Here is a 15758-nt window from a genome sequence, read left to right as displayed (position 1 = left end):
GCCTTGAGCTGCCGGCCATGGGGAGCAGCGCTGGGAATGGGGCCAGCCCCTCGGTGGTCTCATGCCATTATGGGCTCCAACCACCCACCGCTCCATGACGTGGAGGGGCTGGGGGCTCTGGGTGAGACGCCAACAGGCAACGTGCTAGCAGGACGGGTGCCACCCATCCCCACTGTCACCGGGACTGTCAGGGTCTCCATGCGGGAGCCCAGTGGGCCTCAGCGCGGCAGGGACCGGCAGGCCAGGGGCTCAGCAGGGCTCGCGGGAGGATCGGGGCAAGGGGCGTTCTGGTGTCACTCAGGAGATGGCTCAGGCTGTCAGCTGGACGCTGGGGTGGGGCCTCACGGGGCAGGTCCGGTTCCCGCCTCTTTGACTGGTTTCCCTGGCCGGGGGCCGGGTCAGCGGCCAGCGCTGCGCTCCCCAGCCCTAGCGCCAGCTCTCACCGTCCCCACAGGCCACCCGGGAGCAGTTGGAGATCCGGCCGGCCTCACAGGAGCTGGGCAGGGGAGAGAGCAAGCGGTTAGAGCCGAAGCACCGAGGAAGCGGCCCGGGAAGGGGGCAGCGTTGCAGAAGGGCACTGACCAGTTCTCACAGCCCTTGGGCACCACGTCTCCCGGGGCGTAGAGCACTCCGCCCTCGGCACAGGGGCACTCCGACTCCGCCACGCACAGGTTGTTCTGGAAGCAGACGGCACAGCACAGAGCTTGCTTTCAGTACGGCTTGTGAGAGCTCCCACAGGCGTGCTCAGACCGAAACGGGACACGCGGCTGGGACGACGGGCGCACAGCTAGTTGAGAGACCGGCCTGAGAGCAGCTAGCAAAGGTTCAGGGTCACACAGGGAGGGCGCAGGGGTCAGTCCTGGGACCGGGACCAGACAATACTCTCATTAGCGACTTGGATAAGGGAGAGGAGAGGATGCTATACCATGTCCGGATGACGCCTGGCTGGGAGGGGCCACAGCCGCTCCGGAGGACAGGGTTAGAATTCAAAGTGATCTTGACCAAATAGAGAATTGGTCTGAGATCAACAAACTGAAATTCAATAAAGACAAGTGCAAATTACTGCACCTAGGAAAGAAAAGTTAAAATCCACAGCTATCCCATGGGTGGCCATGCTGCTGGAGAGGAGCTGGGGGCTAGAGTGGCTCACCAGTGCGACCCAGGTGTGAACCGGGCTAATCTCACTCCGGGTGTATGCACAGGAGTGTGGTATGTGACACAGGAGGTCATGGGTCCCATTCTAGACACCGCAGGTCAGGAAAGATGTGGCCAAATTGCAGAGTTGAGAGGAGAGGACAACACTGATTGAAGGTTTAGCAAACCTGAGCTGTGAGGGGTCAAGTCCTGGGAACAGAAGCCTGAGGGGGAAGCTGATCAGAGCCTGGGGTGGCGGGGGGAGGCAGGAAGGGGGGTTGGTTACAAAGAGGACGGTTCCCCTGCCTGCTGGAGGCAGGACAAGCAGCAATGGGTCCATCTGCAGCAAGGGGGAGTTGGGCTCCACGCTGGCGAATCGTTCTAGCTCTCAGGGGAGCTCGGCTCTGGACCAGGCACCCAAGGGAGGATGTGGGATCCCCGTCACTGGAGGTGTTCAAGAACAGGCTGGACGCTCCCGTCAGGGCTGGGCTAGGGCTACTTGGTCCTGCCCCAGTGCAAGGGGCTGGACGTGGTGACCTCTTGAGGTCCCTTCCAGGCAGGGGTGGGCAAGCTTGGGCATGGGCCCCCCAGTAATTGTCAGGCATGGAACTCCTGCAGCCCCAGGGCCGCGGGGAGGAGAGCGAGCTCCTGCCGGAGCCAGGACAGGGCACAGAACATGCCCCCCCAACCCCACAAGGCGTCACAGTTAAATTTCGGCACACACCCCTACTTTCAGCCCGACATTTCTAGGCTCCTTCGAAGAGCCCCAGCGCCAGCCGGGGCCGGGGGCCCCACCGCTCCCAGCCCTGACAGGTAACCCTGGTCCCAACACTCCCCCCTCCCCGGCTCCGTTCCACTCCGGTCCCTCCAGGGGCCTTTCCTGGCAGGGGAAGGTGTCACGCTGGCAGTGTCTGGCCTATCCACGGAGCAGGGAGCGCCAGCTTCCCCTCACCCTGCCTTGCCCCGTGGGAGCCGCTCTTGGGGCAGGAGTCCACGGCCTCTCCGGGCCCCCCCAGCTCTGTGCAGGGCCAGGTGCCCGCAGCTGGGCAGGCCTGGGGAGGCGGAGCTGGGGTGCGGGGGGCTCTCACTCACCAGCAGGACGGTGCTGGGGGGGCAGTAACAGCCAGCGTGGCAGGGCCTGTCAGCAGGGGGCTCCGTGCCCAGCTCCACGCAGGAGGCCGGCGCGTCAGCGCATTCCTGCCACAGCTTCCCCTCTGGGCAGACGCCGGGCACCTCACCTGGGCACAGGGCGACAGCGGGAGGTAGAGGCAGAGAGGCACAGCAGGGAGAGCGGGGAGCCCACCGGCCCCTGGCCCCGGGGTCAGCACTGCCTGAGGGGAGAGCGCCCCCCATTGAACCCCCCTGCAGCAGCTGGTTCCTTGGTGCCCCCCTACTGACTCCCTCTATCAGCCAGGTCCCTTGGTCCCCCCCATCAGCTGGTTTCCTTGGCGCCCTCCACCAGCCCCCCATCCCTGCAGCAGCTGGTGCCCGTGGGAGGTCTCCCACACCAGAACTAACCAGAGCCGCCCCTGCCCGTTTCCAGCCTGTCATCCTGTGCTGCACTGGATCATAAACTCTGTGGCCGGAAGGGACTGTTATGAGCATCTCGTCTGACCCAGAGAGAGCACTGGGATGAAGCGGGATTTTTTTGTAATATTTTATATTAATCCCATGTGTGCCTCGGTTTCCCCTATACTGTGCCCGGCTGCCCAGCGGGGGGAAAAGGACGACGTTTGCTGCCAGGGTATGACGAAGCAGGGCGTTTTCTTGTTTTCAGTGGTTTGCATGCAGAGGGGGTGGGACTCAGTTTCCCTGGGTGTTACTGGTTTAACGAGGTGGTGGGAGAGGGAGTTTGTGGTTACAGAGGGCCAGCGAATGGCCTGGAGAATGGGTAGCCCAGCGACTGGTGACCTGGTGACCGGGAGGCCCAGCTCAGGAGTCACAGCTGGGTCTGGCCAGTGCAGGGACAAAGGGCTGCGGAGAGAGGACCCTGGTGACCTGCCCCCTGGTGACCTGCCCAGCCGGTTTCAGCCGGAGGGAGGAGAGGCAGAGAGGAGACCCAGGCAGCCTGTTGGCCTGGGACAGAAGACAAAGGACCGAGGTGGGGCTTGGGGGCAGGTGATATCAGATGCCCATCTGGAAGTGGGGGCTCTGGGCTGGGAGGGGAGAGCAGCTAGGGCCCCCCTGGATGAGGGACAGACCTAGATGTGCTGTGCTGAGGGAGGCCAGGCCTGAGGCCCGGAGAGTTTCCTGGGCTGGGTTCAGATGCTCAATAAATCCTCCTGTGTTACGCTGGCTGAGAGTCTCTCCGGTCTAGAGATCGGGGGGATTGCTCCCTCTGGGAGTGGAAGCCCCGGGAGTCCAGGGCGAGTGGACTCCCTGCGGGGGCCCACGGCGAGAGACGGGTGGGCTGGAGGCTCAGAGGTGCAGTCCCAGGAGGCGGAGGGGTCTACAGCTTAACCCGCGAGAGAGGGTGGCCTTTTGAGAAGGGCTGTCGCACTGAAGGGGGGTCCCCCCAGGACCGTACGGAGCCGAGAGACAACACAAGTCCTGGGAGTCCGTGACACAGGGCAGGCTAAGAGATGGGGGGCGGTTGCCGAGCAGGCTGAGCCGACTGAACGAGCCCTGACAAAGGACTGGCCGAGGCCGACCCAGACCAATGGAAAACCCGAGCAGACAACGGCAGCCCCAGCCCCCGGACGTGGGCACCCAGCGGCCAGAGCGAGGAGGATTCCCCACCCCGTGGCAGAGCCAAGGGCTGGGAGGTGCACTGCCTCGTCTGGCCCCTGGGCCGCCCCGGGCACCCCGTCCCAGAGACCAGGGCCCAGCTGGCAGGAACCAGCGAAAGGCGACGAGAACGCTCATGGGCCTGGAAAACTCCGCGAGGGGAGACTGGAGCGACGGTGGAGGGGATGGAGCAGAGGGGCCGTGAGACAAATCTGTACAATGAAAAGCGAAAAGGTCGTGGAGGTAGGATCTCTTACTGCACCAGCTTCTGTCGGGGAGAGTCTTCCAGCCACACACAGCTCTGGGTGGGGCTCCAAAGCTTGTCTCTCACCAGCAGAAGCTGGGCCAGTAAAAGCTGTTACCTGCCCCACCTTGTCTCTCTCAGAGCCTGGGACTCACCCGGCTACCCCAACACTGCATATAAAATAGCAGCTCAGCTAGGGAGGACTGCCCGGGGGCGTCTGCTCCCCCTGACTCCTAACACAGGAACAGGGGACATCCCATTACATGAAATTCAGAACTGATCAGAGGAAATGCTTTTTTCCGCAACACATGATTAGCCTGTGGAACTCATTGCCACATGAAATCCCCGAGGCAGAGAGCTTAGCCAGATTCGGGAGGGGCTGGCCATTGTGATGGATAACAAAAACAGTCAGGGTTATTGCAATGATAACACGCTTTGGGGAAGGGAAATGAAACCTGCTGCTTCACGCTGCAGCCAATCTCTAGCTATCACAGACAGGGGTGCGATTATCCCCATCCGCTATCAGGGGGTTCTTACACCTCCCTCTGGCCCCTGGCAGGGCCGGGGCCGGGCTGGGGAGCCCCCGGGCTGACTCAGTCTGTCCGGCCGTATGGTCCCAGGGCGCTCTGGCTGCAGCTCTGTGTACGGCCGTCAGGGCGGGAGCAGGGAGCCCGGCCCCAGAGGACGTGGGCCCGGGGCTGGACAGCCCTCCTTAGCTCAGGCTGCAGCCCCATGCCCAGGGAGCCTGCGGGCCGGCTGGCTGGACGGACAGTGTCTTACCGGCGCAGGGGTGGAGGTTGCAGGTGGTGAACTCGATCCGGTGCAGGACGGTGCTGCCCCGTGTGCGGTTCTGATAGCCGCCCCCGCAGGGCACGGAGCACTCCGACCAGGGACCCCACTCTGCCCCGGAGCCTGCTGGAGAGAGGGGGCAGCTCAGGCACACGCACCCGAGACCTCCCGACCCCAGAGACACCGCCCCACAGGGCCAGAGACCCCAGGAGCCATCCCCTGCCCCAGAGACCCCGCCCCACAGGGCCGGAGACCCCAGGAGCCATCCCCTGCCCCAGAGACCCCATCCCACAGGGCTAGAGACTCCAGGAACCACCCCCTGCCTCAGAGACCCCGCCCCACAGGGCCGGAGACCCCAGGAGCCATCCCCTGCCCCAGAGACCCCACCCCCCAGGGCCAGTGACCCAGGAGCGGCAGAGACCCCGCCCCACAGGGCCAGAGACCCCAGGAGCCATCCCCTGCCCCAGAGACCCCGCCCCACAGGGCCGGAGACCCCAGGAGCCATCCCCTGCCCCAGAGACCCCACCCCCCAGGGCCAGTGACCCAGGAGCAGCAGAGACCCCACCCCACAGGGCCTGAGACCCCAGGAGCCATCCCCTGCTCCAGAGACCCCACCAACAGGGCCAGAGACTGCAGGAGCCATCCCCTGCCCCAGAGACCCCATCCCACAGGGTCTGAGACCCCAGGGGATACCCCCCTGCCCCACAGGGCCAGAGACCCCAGGAGCCATCCCCTGCCCCAGAGACCCAATCTCCCAGGGCCGGAGACCCTAGGAGCCATCCCCTGTCCCAGAGACCCAGCCCCACAGGGCCAGAGACCCCTGGAGACTCCCGACTGCCTGAGAGACCCCACCTCACAGGCCCAATGACCCAGGAGTGCCCCCAGGCTCCACAGTGTCACCGACCCCAGGAGCCCCCAGGCCCCAGTGACTCTGAGCCCTCCTAGGGCAGGCGAAGTGGGGAGGCTTCGCGGGCTGCCAGGCTCCGGGGTGGGCACCACCCTGTGCCACGGCCCTCGCTGTGGCTCCAGCCCCGGGGCCCCCCCAGGCACAGGCCCCCAGAGCAGGGCTGTGCCCAGACAGCTGCAGCGGAGCACCCCAGCCCCCTGCCCTGGGGAAGTCCCTTCCGGCCCCGGGCCGGGGGCGGGGAGCCACTGGCCGACTCACCCCTGCAGGGCTGCAGGCTGCAGAACTCGATCTCCACGCCGGGGCCCTGGCAGTCGCGGCCCCCGAAGGCGGCGGGCGGATCGGAACCAGAGCGGTAACGCCGCCGGGTGCCCACGTTGCAGCTGCGGCTGCAGGAGCTCCACTCGGTCCAGCCGCTCCAGCCGCAGTGCACTGGGGAGACGGCAGGGTTAGGCCCCCGTGGGCACCGCGGCCCTGCCCACGCAAAGCCCTGGGGACCCCATCCCTACCCTTATCCCGGGCTGGTGGGGACCGTCCCGCCCCGGCCCACCCCGCAGAGCCCCTAGCGTCCCTCAGTCTCAGTCGCTGCCCACCCTGGGGGCAGGTCTGTGAGGGGCCCTGCCTGCTGGGGACGGGCCTGAGACCCGCCCTCCTTTCCCCGGGGCTGCGGGCAGGCCTGGCCATAGCCTGTGCCCCACCCAGCCCCTGTCCCGCCGGGCTCTGGTGCTCGCAGAGCCAGCGTGGGCAGGGCCTGGCGGGGCCGCGTTACCTGGGCAGGGCTCCGTGTCGCACACCATCTCCCCGGCCACGCAGGTGCTGCAAGGGAGACAGGGAGAGGCTCAGGGTGGCGACCCGCAGAGCCCGCCCCAGACCCAGCCGCAGCAGGCCCCGGGGCGCCCCTGGCAGGCTGGCTGCGGGAGGGACCCCGGAGCAGGCGCAGGGCTCGTGCCCAGTGTGGGGAGCGGCTGCCCTGAGCAGCAGGGCCTGGCCTCCCGGACGCCGGCCCCGTACCAGTTGTTGCAGGCGTCGCGGGGGGCGGTGTCGCCCGGCTGGTAGAGCGCCCCCCGGTGGTAGCACGGGCACCGGCTCTGCGGCACACAGCTGTCGTTCTGCAGGAAGAGGCCGTCGGGGCAGTAACAGCCCTGGTAGCAGCGGGTGGCGCACTCCACGCCGGCACCCTGGTCCATGCAGAGCCGCGGGCAGGCGCCCCCTGCTCGTCGGCACTCCTCAGCCGTCTGGTAGATCATGGGCGCGGGGCACAGTGCTGCCAGGAGAGAGGGGGTGAGACAGAGCCGTGGCGGGGCCCCAGGGGCTCTCGCCACGGGGTGGCAGGTGGTGGGCCCTGGCAGGCAGCCGGGGTGGCGGGCAGGAGAGAGACCCCCAGGTAACAGCCCCATTGGGGTCAGCTGTCACGGAGTCCCCGGGCGATGCTCTGGAACTGCTCCCTACGAAGCCAGTCAGGACTCTGGGGAAGTCTCCTCTCGGGGAGCAGCCTGTCTGCAGGACACACAGCTCCCCCGGCTCCACCTTCCTGGGTCTGACCTCGGAGCATTCAGCCTCCTCTGCCCCTCCGTGCGCTTCCCACAGCGAGTCCGCCCAGGCGGAGTCCTGGGGAAGCCAGAGGGTCCTGCCCCCCAACTCCGCAGTCAGACGGGACTCTCAGCCAGCCAGTAACACAGAAGTTTTATTAGATGACAGGAGCATGGTCTAACATGGAGCTTGTAGGTGTAGAGAACCGGACCCCTCAGCCGGGTCCATTTTGGGGGGCAGTGAGCCAGACAATCACGTCTGTCCTTCACTCCATGTCCCCAGCCAGCCCCAAACTGAAACTCTCTCCAGCCCCTCCTCCTCTGGGCTTTGTCCCTTTCCCGGGCCAGGAAGGCACCTGATTCCTTTGTTCTCCAACCCTTTAGCTCTCACCTTGCAGGGGGAAGGGCCCAAGACATCAGTTGCCAGGAAACAGGGTGTTGGCCATTCTCTGTGTTCAGACCCCTGCACACACCTGCCCTCTAGGGCTCTACAATGATCATACACTCTTACCCCACCCCCTAGATACTTAAGAACTGCACAGGGGAAACTGAGGCACCCCCACACTATTCAGAAGAAACATTAAGAACAGTCCCACTTCGTCACATCAGCCCCCCCCCCATCACCATCCTGTCCCGTGGCAGGGCTCTCGCACCCCATCGCTCGGCAGCACGCCATGCCCTGGACCAATCAGAGTGAGCCCCCCGTTCTGCCCCTTTTCAGAGCCCAGTGTCCTGGCCCATTGGCATAAGCCCCATGCCTGGTACCTCGGCAGGGCCCCGTGCCCAGCCCCTGGGGTGAGGCCCCCCCGCACCTCGGCAGGGCTGGCTGTCGCAGTCCCGGGTCTGGACGAGGGGCCCCGTGCACTCGGGCCCTCCGTAGGCCGGGTTGGAGCAGGTGCGGCTGCGGGTCTGGACGCCGGAGTCGCAGGTAGCGGAGCATCGGGACCAGGCCGTCCAGGGGGTCCAGACGCCTCCCACTGCCAGGGGACATCAGAGGGCATGGCCTGACGAGCTCAGCAGGCCAGGAGCCAGGTCTGGGGGGTCCCCTCGGCACCATGCCGCTCCCCCAGAAGAGGGGCTCTGCCAAACCCACTGGGAACCTCCCAGCTGCCGCTCCTAGCCCTGTCCTGGCACCTGTTGCCCCAGCCCTGCCAGGGGCCTCGTGGGAGTCAGCCAGCCTGGATGCCACCCCCAACTGGGGAACCCCGGCCATCCTTGGGGGGTGGCCCCCCACCAACATAACCCTCCCTCCTCATCGCACACACTAGAACCCCACCCATGGATCCCCATCCCTCCTCACGGGCTGCCCCCACCAAAGCAGCCCCTCCATCCTTGTGGTCTAGAACCCCGCCCATGGATCCCCCTCCTTCCTCAGAGCTTAGAACCCCGCCCATGGATCCCCCACCCTCCTCGAGGGCTGCCCCCACAAGCCCCCTTAGACACTGCTATGGCCCTTTGTCTCCCGTCCGTCCCTCCCTCCAGCTGGGCTCTCACCGGGGCAGGGCGGCGTGTCACACTGCTCCTCCTGCACGGGTGCCCCCTGGCATCGCCCAGCGCCCTCCCCCGTGTCGTTGCAGTGACGGAACCGCTTCCTCACGCCGACATGGTCCACATCGTAGAAGCAGGTCTTGGAGCAGGGGGACCAGGGCGTCCAGTCGCTCCAGGGGCCGGTGGGCTCTGGGGATCACGGGGGGATGGGGTGGGGGACAGGGCTGATCAGCACTGCCCGGCTGTGACATCAGGGGGGCTATGGACAAACCCCAGGGACGGGCCCCCGGGCTCAGGCTCTGGTGCCTGAGGACAGGGAGGGCAGCGGTGCCCCAGGCCAGGGCGGGGGGCCAGGCAGGGCATGTTCTGTTCTCAGCTGGTGGCACAATGGGAGGATTGGGCCAGTTGTCATCTCCAACGCCAGCTGGCAGAGCTGCCCGGACGCCTGGGTTCCACGCCCAGGATGCTCTGCACTACCCCAGAAGGAGTGCTGCCCTACGACCCAGGGCAACATGTGCCAGGACAGAGGGACCCTGTCCCCTCCCCGCAGGCTGCCCCGGGGCCGGGCGCGGTGTACGTACCGGAGACACAGGCCGTGTGGCACTCGCGGACTTGCTGTGCGTCCCCCTCGCACGGGGCTCCGCCGTTGGCAGGTGCCGGGTTGGTGGGGGATCTGGGGAGGCGGGGGCAGGTAGTTAGGGAGAGCGATCGCCAGGGGGCAGCACAGCTGGGTGCTGCACCACGGCAACACCTGCCACGGGTGCCAGGGCGCTGCAGCCCATGGCCCCCCGGCAACACCATAGCGAGGGGGGACCCTGATTCTCCTCCTGCAGGATCCTGCTTCCCGGCAGCGGGGAGGCTGAGCGGGCATGTCGAGGCGCCCCCTGCCCACAGGGACCCCGTGCTGCCCGCAGGAATCGCTGCCCCGTGCCAGGACACGGGGCCAACGAGAGAATTCGGGCGACACGGACGGGGCAGACCGGAGGGGACCGAGGGGTCACCGCTGAGTTTGAAATCCCCCCTGAAAGCCGGCACACCCCAGAGCACAGCGCCCCCTAGTGCTGCACTGGGGTCAGCACTGACTGAGGGGAGAGCGCCCCCTACTGAGCCCCCCCTACACACAGCACCCCCTACTGAGCCCCGCCCCACTCCCTGCTGCCCAGCACCCCCACCAAGACCCCGCCCTGCTCCCTCGTGCCCCCCATCCCAGCACTGCTTGTGACAGGAGATAGCCCCTGCCGAGCCCCTACAGGACGGCACCCCTAGCATGGCACTCAGGTCAGCGCTCCCAGCGTGGGCCCTACTGAGTCCCTACTCCCAGCCCCGCAGTGTCTGGTTTTCTTGGGGGTCTCCTGCTGTGGGAGGGTCCCAGGGCGGTGCCCACCCGGCGGGGTCCATGCACTTCCCCCTCTGCACCTGAATCTCTCCCGCATGCCGACTCCGCAGCTGCGGTCGCAGGGTGTCCACGGGGACCAGGCCGACCAGCCGCAGTTAACGGGGCAGGCCAGGTCGTCGCATGTCACCACCCCGTCCAGGCACACGCTGGGGAGAGGAGACGCAGGGTCAGGGGGCCTGGGCCCAGGGCTCCCTGCCGCACGTGCAGCGCACTCAGTGGGGGCCGCAGGGCCATCGGCCGGCCGGGGCTGCCATGAGGCCTAGCACTGACCAGCGCTCCAGCAGCCCTGGGCACAGATGCTGCTGCCCGGCACTCGGCAGGGCTGGCCCCGCGCTGAGCCAGAGCCCAGGGAACAGTGCCAGGGAGCGCCACACAGAGCGACGGGGCAGGGCTGTCGGGGAGCACCCAGGGGTGTGTCTGGTGGGTGCAACATGCTGGGGGCCGGAGGGCTGCTGTGGGTACAGTGCCCAGGGCAGGCCAGGGGCAGGGCGTGCGGAGCGAGCCGAGGGTGAGGAGCCCAGGCCCCGTCAGGGCGGGCAGAGCGTGGGGAGCGGGCGCAGGGCGAGCAGCGCGCCGATGCGGCAGCCTGGGGGCAGCAGGGCGCACGGGCAGGCGGGGGGCAGCGCAGGCAGGGCCGACGCCCGCGAGGGGCCGTCCGGGGGCCCCAGAGCCCAGCCCCCCGGCACTCACCACTGGCTGCAGTTGTCGTGCAGGAACATCTCCCCGGGGAGGCGCCGCTCCTGGCTGAAGTCACAGTGGCACTGGCTGACGTTCACGCAGCCGCCCTCCTGCAGGTACAGCCCCGGGGGGCACCGGCAGCCTGCCAACGCCAGCGGACGCAGTGAGGCCAGGGGGCGCGGGCGGGGGCCTGGTGGACCCTCGGCGCCCAGGGATCGGGTCACCCAGCAGGGACCCAGAGTCACCCGCCAGAGAGAAGCCCCAGGACTCCAGGCAGCGGGGCCGTGGGCTGGGCGCCGGTACACGGAGGGCACCCGAGGCCATCGCCTCCCAGGCCTGGGGGAGACTCAGTCCCGGCCGGCTGAGAGGCCGGGGTGGATGGGGAGGGGGCCGCCGGGGCCAGGCCGGGCGACAGCCGGGGATGTGAAGGATGGCGCCATTGGCCAGGGCCCCTGCGCTCTCGCTGATGCCCTGCCGCCCCTCCCCTGCCCCCCAGCGCCCCCCTGCGCCGCTCACCCTCCACACAGCGGCTGTGGCAGCTCCTCTCGGCGTTCAGCTCCCGGCAAGACTGGGGGCACGGTGCCACCAGGCCCCTCTCGCAGTCCCCTGCCTGCACGTGCACCATCTCGGGGCCACAGTCTGGAGGGGCGCACGGCACTCAGGCCCAGACCCTCCAGCTGCCCCCCCCACCCCTCCCAGTGCCCTCCATTCCCACTCACACCCTCCCCCCGGTCACTCCACGTCCTCCCCCAGCATTCCCCACCAGACCCATGGGCCCTCATCCCCCCCCATAGCCCTTCCCCGCCTTTGCCGCTCTTTGCTTACCGCGGGCATCCCCGCAGGGCTGCAGATTGCAGGGCTCTGTCTGCACGGCGTCGCCGGGGCAGGGCTGGCCCCCGTTCTTGGGCGGGGGGTCAGCGCAGCTCCTCGTGCGGCTTCGCACTCCGCCCCGGCACTCGGCGTCGCAGTCCGACCACTCGCCCCAGGGGGCCCAGGTGCCATTCACTGACCCAGAGAAGGGGCAGGGACGGGGTGAGCACAGAGCTGGATAGCCCTGGCCTGCTCTCAGCCCCGCTGGCCTGGCCCCATGCCATGCCGGATTCCCCTCCCCCCGCACGACCTTGCGACAGGCGAGGGCCCAGCGCCCTGCCACCGGCCACCAGCGATGCTCACAAGGCTGGGGGCAGCTCCCCGTGGGACAGTCCCACACAGTGAGGTCCACTGCCGGGGGGGGGGTGGTCCACGTTCCCCGGATGCCTCCAACAGCAGCTAGGCAAAGTGCAGAGGCCAGGAAGGGCGGCTGGCTGGGTCCAGCAGGGCAGGAGTGGGGCCCAGACCCTGGCAGCCCAGCCCTTGCCCGAGCGGCAAGGCTGGGCCATGGGGCTCAGTAGATGGGGGCTGTGTGCTGAGGAGGGGGCTGAGCCTCCATCCCCAGCTATGAGGGGCTGTGCAGAGGGAGCAGGCAGGTGGGGCGGGGTTTCTGCTTCCCAGGGGGGCATGGCAGGTGGGGATCTCTGCTCCCCAAGGGGCAAAGCGGGTGGGCAGGGGTCTCTGCTCCCCAGGGGGGTGTGGCAGGCGGGGCAGGGGTCTCTGCTCCCCAGGGGGCAGGCTGGGGGCTCACCTGGGCAGGCCCGGAGGAAGCAGGAGCGGCTGTCGAACTCGTTGCGTTCGCACTGGCCCCCGGGCAGGGCGTTCCGGAGCAGGTCCCGCTGGCGGAAGGTGACGCCCAGCCCGCACGACCGGCTGCACTCACTCCAGCCGCTCCAGGGAGACAGGATGCAGTCCACTGGCGGGGCAGGAGACAGGCCTTAGAGATGGGGGTGCCAAGGGCTCCGGCCAGCCCCGCTGCACCCCGGGACAGTTCCCCAGCTGGACCCAGCGCCCTGGGATCCAGCCTCGCCTTGTCTAGTCCGGGCCCCAGCCGGGGGCCATGCAGGCTGGGGCTCGTGGTGCTGGCCCCAGGGCCGCCAGGGCTCCCATGGCCAGGATCTGCCGGAATCGGACAGCTCCAGAGCCTGGCCCCTGGCACCGGACCGCAGCGGCCGTGGCTGTGCCTGCTGGAGATGGAGCCAGTGGGAGGGCAGGGGGCGGCTGTTGGAGGTCGGGCAGGCCTGGCTCCCTGCTCCGAGGTTCAGGCAGCTCCCCAAGGGTCACTGGGAGGTTCCAGGGGGACAGGCCCAGGGCCGAGCGCCTGGAGCAGGAGCCTGGCACGTACCACAGCTGCTCTCGTCAGAGCCGTCCTGGCAGTCCGGGTGCAGGTCGCAGCGCTTCTCCAGGGCCAGGCACTCCCCGCTGCCACAGGACAGCTGCTTGGCAGAGCAGACGCTGGGCCGCCCCGTCGGGGAGGCCAGGGTGGCGATGGGGACGGCCGAGGCGGTGGGGCCTCCTGCAGAGACAGGCAGCCGCCCACAGGAGAGAAGTGAGGGGAGCGTCTGGCCCGGCCCTCAGCTACCACCTGCCAGGGCTAACACTGACCCGTGGGCCTGGCCCAGCGCCCCCAGCCCGCAGGCACCGAGCCCCATTCGCTCAGCGAGGAGCCGCCCGCCTCCAGCCCCTGGGAGCCCAGCCTGGCAGCTCCTAGGCCAGCCTCGCCAGCCTTTGCCCATGTGTGACCCGCTGGGCTGGTCCTGGTCTAATTCCTGCCCACATCAGGAGTGGGCCCTAGCCCCACACTGGCAGTCCGCGAAGGGGGCTCAAGGCTGAACCCCACAGGCCCCAGGAGTGGGGCTGACAGTCCCACTTACTCCACAGAGGCCCCCAAGCAGGGCCTTAGGGGGTGGTAATTTTCTGTAACGTTTTGTATGAACATGGTGGGTGCCTCAGTTTCCCCCAGGCGGTTGGAAAGGGAAAGGGCTGGTGGCTCTTCCCAGAGGCCCAGGGAGGCAGATGTGGCTCACACCTGGCTGTCTGGGGTTGGGGGCCAGGTCAATGGAGGGTCCATGAAGACAATGGCAAAGCCAACCACCGGGACATTTGGTACCTAGCAACTAACCCCTGCCCACCAGCTGGGGAACAAATAGCGAGGAGGAGCCTTGAGGGCCAGGCCTGGGAACACAAACAAAAAGGGGTGGGGGACAGAGCAGGAGCCAGGTCTGGCACACTGAGGGGCCTCCCAAAGACCGTTCCAAAGCTGGGGCCATAGCCCCGCTCCTGTGGGTCTGTGACAGGGGCCAGGGTGCTTGGAAGATCTGGCGCCAGGCAAGCCCCCAGGTCAAATCCAGGGTGTCCAGCTCCATTGTGGGGTGGCTATGAGGGTCTGGCCCCATCCCTCTCCCCACTCACCGCAGTGCCGCTCGTCCGACCCGTCCAGGCAGTCCTCCTGCCCGTCGCACACGAAGGCGGCCTCCACGCAGCCCAGCACCTCGCAGGCAAACTGGCCCTGGGTGCAGAGGAGCCGGGGGAAGGGCAGCCCTGCTGGAAGAACACACGGGCTGGGGGGCTGGCACTGAACCCCCTGCGGGGTGCCCAGCACAGAGCTATCCTGTCCCCAGTAGCCCCTCACGCGTGGCATCCTTAGGGGACAGGGTCGCAGCTCTGCCCCACTGCGCGGGGCTGGATCTTGGCAGGCCCAGGGCTGCTCCCCTGGAGGGCACAGACTATCTGCAGAGTCGCGGAGCCAGGCAGGGTGCAGGGGAACTCGGAACGGTGGGAGGAGGTGCCCAGGCCGGGGCACGAGGGTAAGGCCCGCCTTAGAGAGGCCAGCAGCTGTTTAATGGGCAGGGTTTCGCAGGGCAGCTCCCCCACAGGGGTCAGCAGCTCTGCTCCCTGCAATGGCTGGGTTCTCCTTGGGGGTCACCCCGCGCCCATCCCTGCTCAGCTGGCAAGCTCCCGGCCACGGCTCTGCCACGGCCCATCCACGGCCCTGCCCTCCCCCCAGCACCGGCCCCCTGCTTACCAGCCAGAGTGGTGGCCAGCCCAGGCCTGCCAGGCTGGGAGGGGCCAGTGTGCAGCCCAGGCAGCCCCGTGGTGCCAGGCCCAGGACCGGCTGCCGACACAGTCACAGCCGCCATGCCCGGCAGGGTGGGGCCCAGCAGGCGTGGGCTCCCCGGAGAGGTTGTCCCTGCCCAGAAGAGCCCAGGAGTCCCTGGGGACCAGGCAGTGGGCATCTCCCCCGGGCGCCCGGGCTCTGGGCTTGCCACGCCGGGAGCTCTGGAGCGCCTGGATTCCTCCACAAGGCCAGGCGTCCCAGTGCCCCACCAAGGCCGAGCTGTGCTCAGGTGGGGCACCTCGGGGCCAGCTGCTCCAGGGCTGCGCATGTCCCCTGCAGGCCCTGTCGTTCCCAGAGTTGGCACGGTGCCCGGCTCCTTCCCTGGGTGAGCCAGAGAGAGAAAACGTGTCAGTGACCTGGGCCAGTCACCCTGACTTCGGCCAGACCCACCTGCCTCCCCCACAGCCCCGCCTGCCTCCGCCCAGACCCACCTGTCTTCGCCCAACCCCACCAGCCTCCCACCCAGCCCCTCCTTCCTCCCCGCAGCCCCGCCTGCCTCCCCCCAGACCCGTCTGCCTTCGCCCAACCCCGCCTGCCTTCGCCCCAGCCCTGCCAGCCTCCCACCCAGCCCCGCCTGCCTTCGCCACAGCCCTGACAGCCTCCCACCCAGCCCCACCTTCCTCCCCACAGCCCCGCCTGCCTCCCCCCAGACCCACCTGTCTTCACCTCAGCCCCGCCTGCCTCCCCCAGCCCCACCAGCCTCCCACCCAGGCCCACCTTCCTCCCCACAGCCCCGCCTGCCTCCCCCCAGACCCACCTGTCTTCACCTCAGCCCCGCCTGCCTCCCCCAGCCCCACCTGCCTCCGCCCAGACCCACCTGTCTTCGCCCAACCCCACCAGCCTCCCACCCAGCCCCTCCTTCCTCCCCGCAGCCCCGCCTG

The 15758-nt window shown here is 68.1% G+C and overlaps 2 protein-coding genes across 2 annotated transcripts in view; both read right to left on the bottom strand.

The window, feature by feature from the left end:
• LOC144260047 (uncharacterized) overlaps positions 1-15758 on the bottom strand; it is a 317403-nt gene that overhangs the window by 107788 nt on the left and 193857 nt on the right. The gene's annotated exons all lie outside the window — the stretch shown is intronic.
• Positions 1-15758, bottom strand: part of LOC144261115 (SCO-spondin-like) — a 136735-nt gene that overhangs the window by 48134 nt on the left and 72843 nt on the right. The window contains exons 53-70 of the mRNA XM_077810286.1: positions 14785-15198; positions 14172-14300; positions 13105-13275; positions 12511-12675; positions 11715-11894; positions 11406-11528; positions 10902-11031; positions 10232-10357; positions 9397-9488; positions 8822-9004; positions 8140-8304; positions 6810-7062; positions 6568-6614; positions 6060-6230; positions 4886-5020; positions 2227-2372; positions 583-677; positions 444-496 (exon numbers count right to left, since the gene is read on the bottom strand). Of these exons, the coding sequence (XP_077666412.1) occupies positions 444-496; positions 583-677; positions 2227-2372; positions 4886-5020; positions 6060-6230; positions 6568-6614; positions 6810-7062; positions 8140-8304; positions 8822-9004; positions 9397-9488; positions 10232-10357; positions 10902-11031; positions 11406-11528; positions 11715-11894; positions 12511-12675; positions 13105-13275; positions 14172-14300; positions 14785-15198 (2778 nt within the window). The remainder of the gene's footprint in view (positions 1-443; positions 497-582; positions 678-2226; positions 2373-4885; positions 5021-6059; positions 6231-6567; positions 6615-6809; positions 7063-8139; positions 8305-8821; positions 9005-9396; positions 9489-10231; positions 10358-10901; positions 11032-11405; positions 11529-11714; positions 11895-12510; positions 12676-13104; positions 13276-14171; positions 14301-14784; positions 15199-15758) is intronic.

This window comes from Eretmochelys imbricata, chromosome 2, assembly GCF_965152235.1.
Source record: "Eretmochelys imbricata isolate rEreImb1 chromosome 2, rEreImb1.hap1, whole genome shotgun sequence".
NCBI classification, from domain to species: domain Eukaryota; kingdom Metazoa; phylum Chordata; order Testudines; family Cheloniidae; genus Eretmochelys; species Eretmochelys imbricata.
The sequence above is the reverse complement of the archived record's forward strand: the minus strand, read 5'-3'. Positions and strand labels throughout refer to the sequence as shown.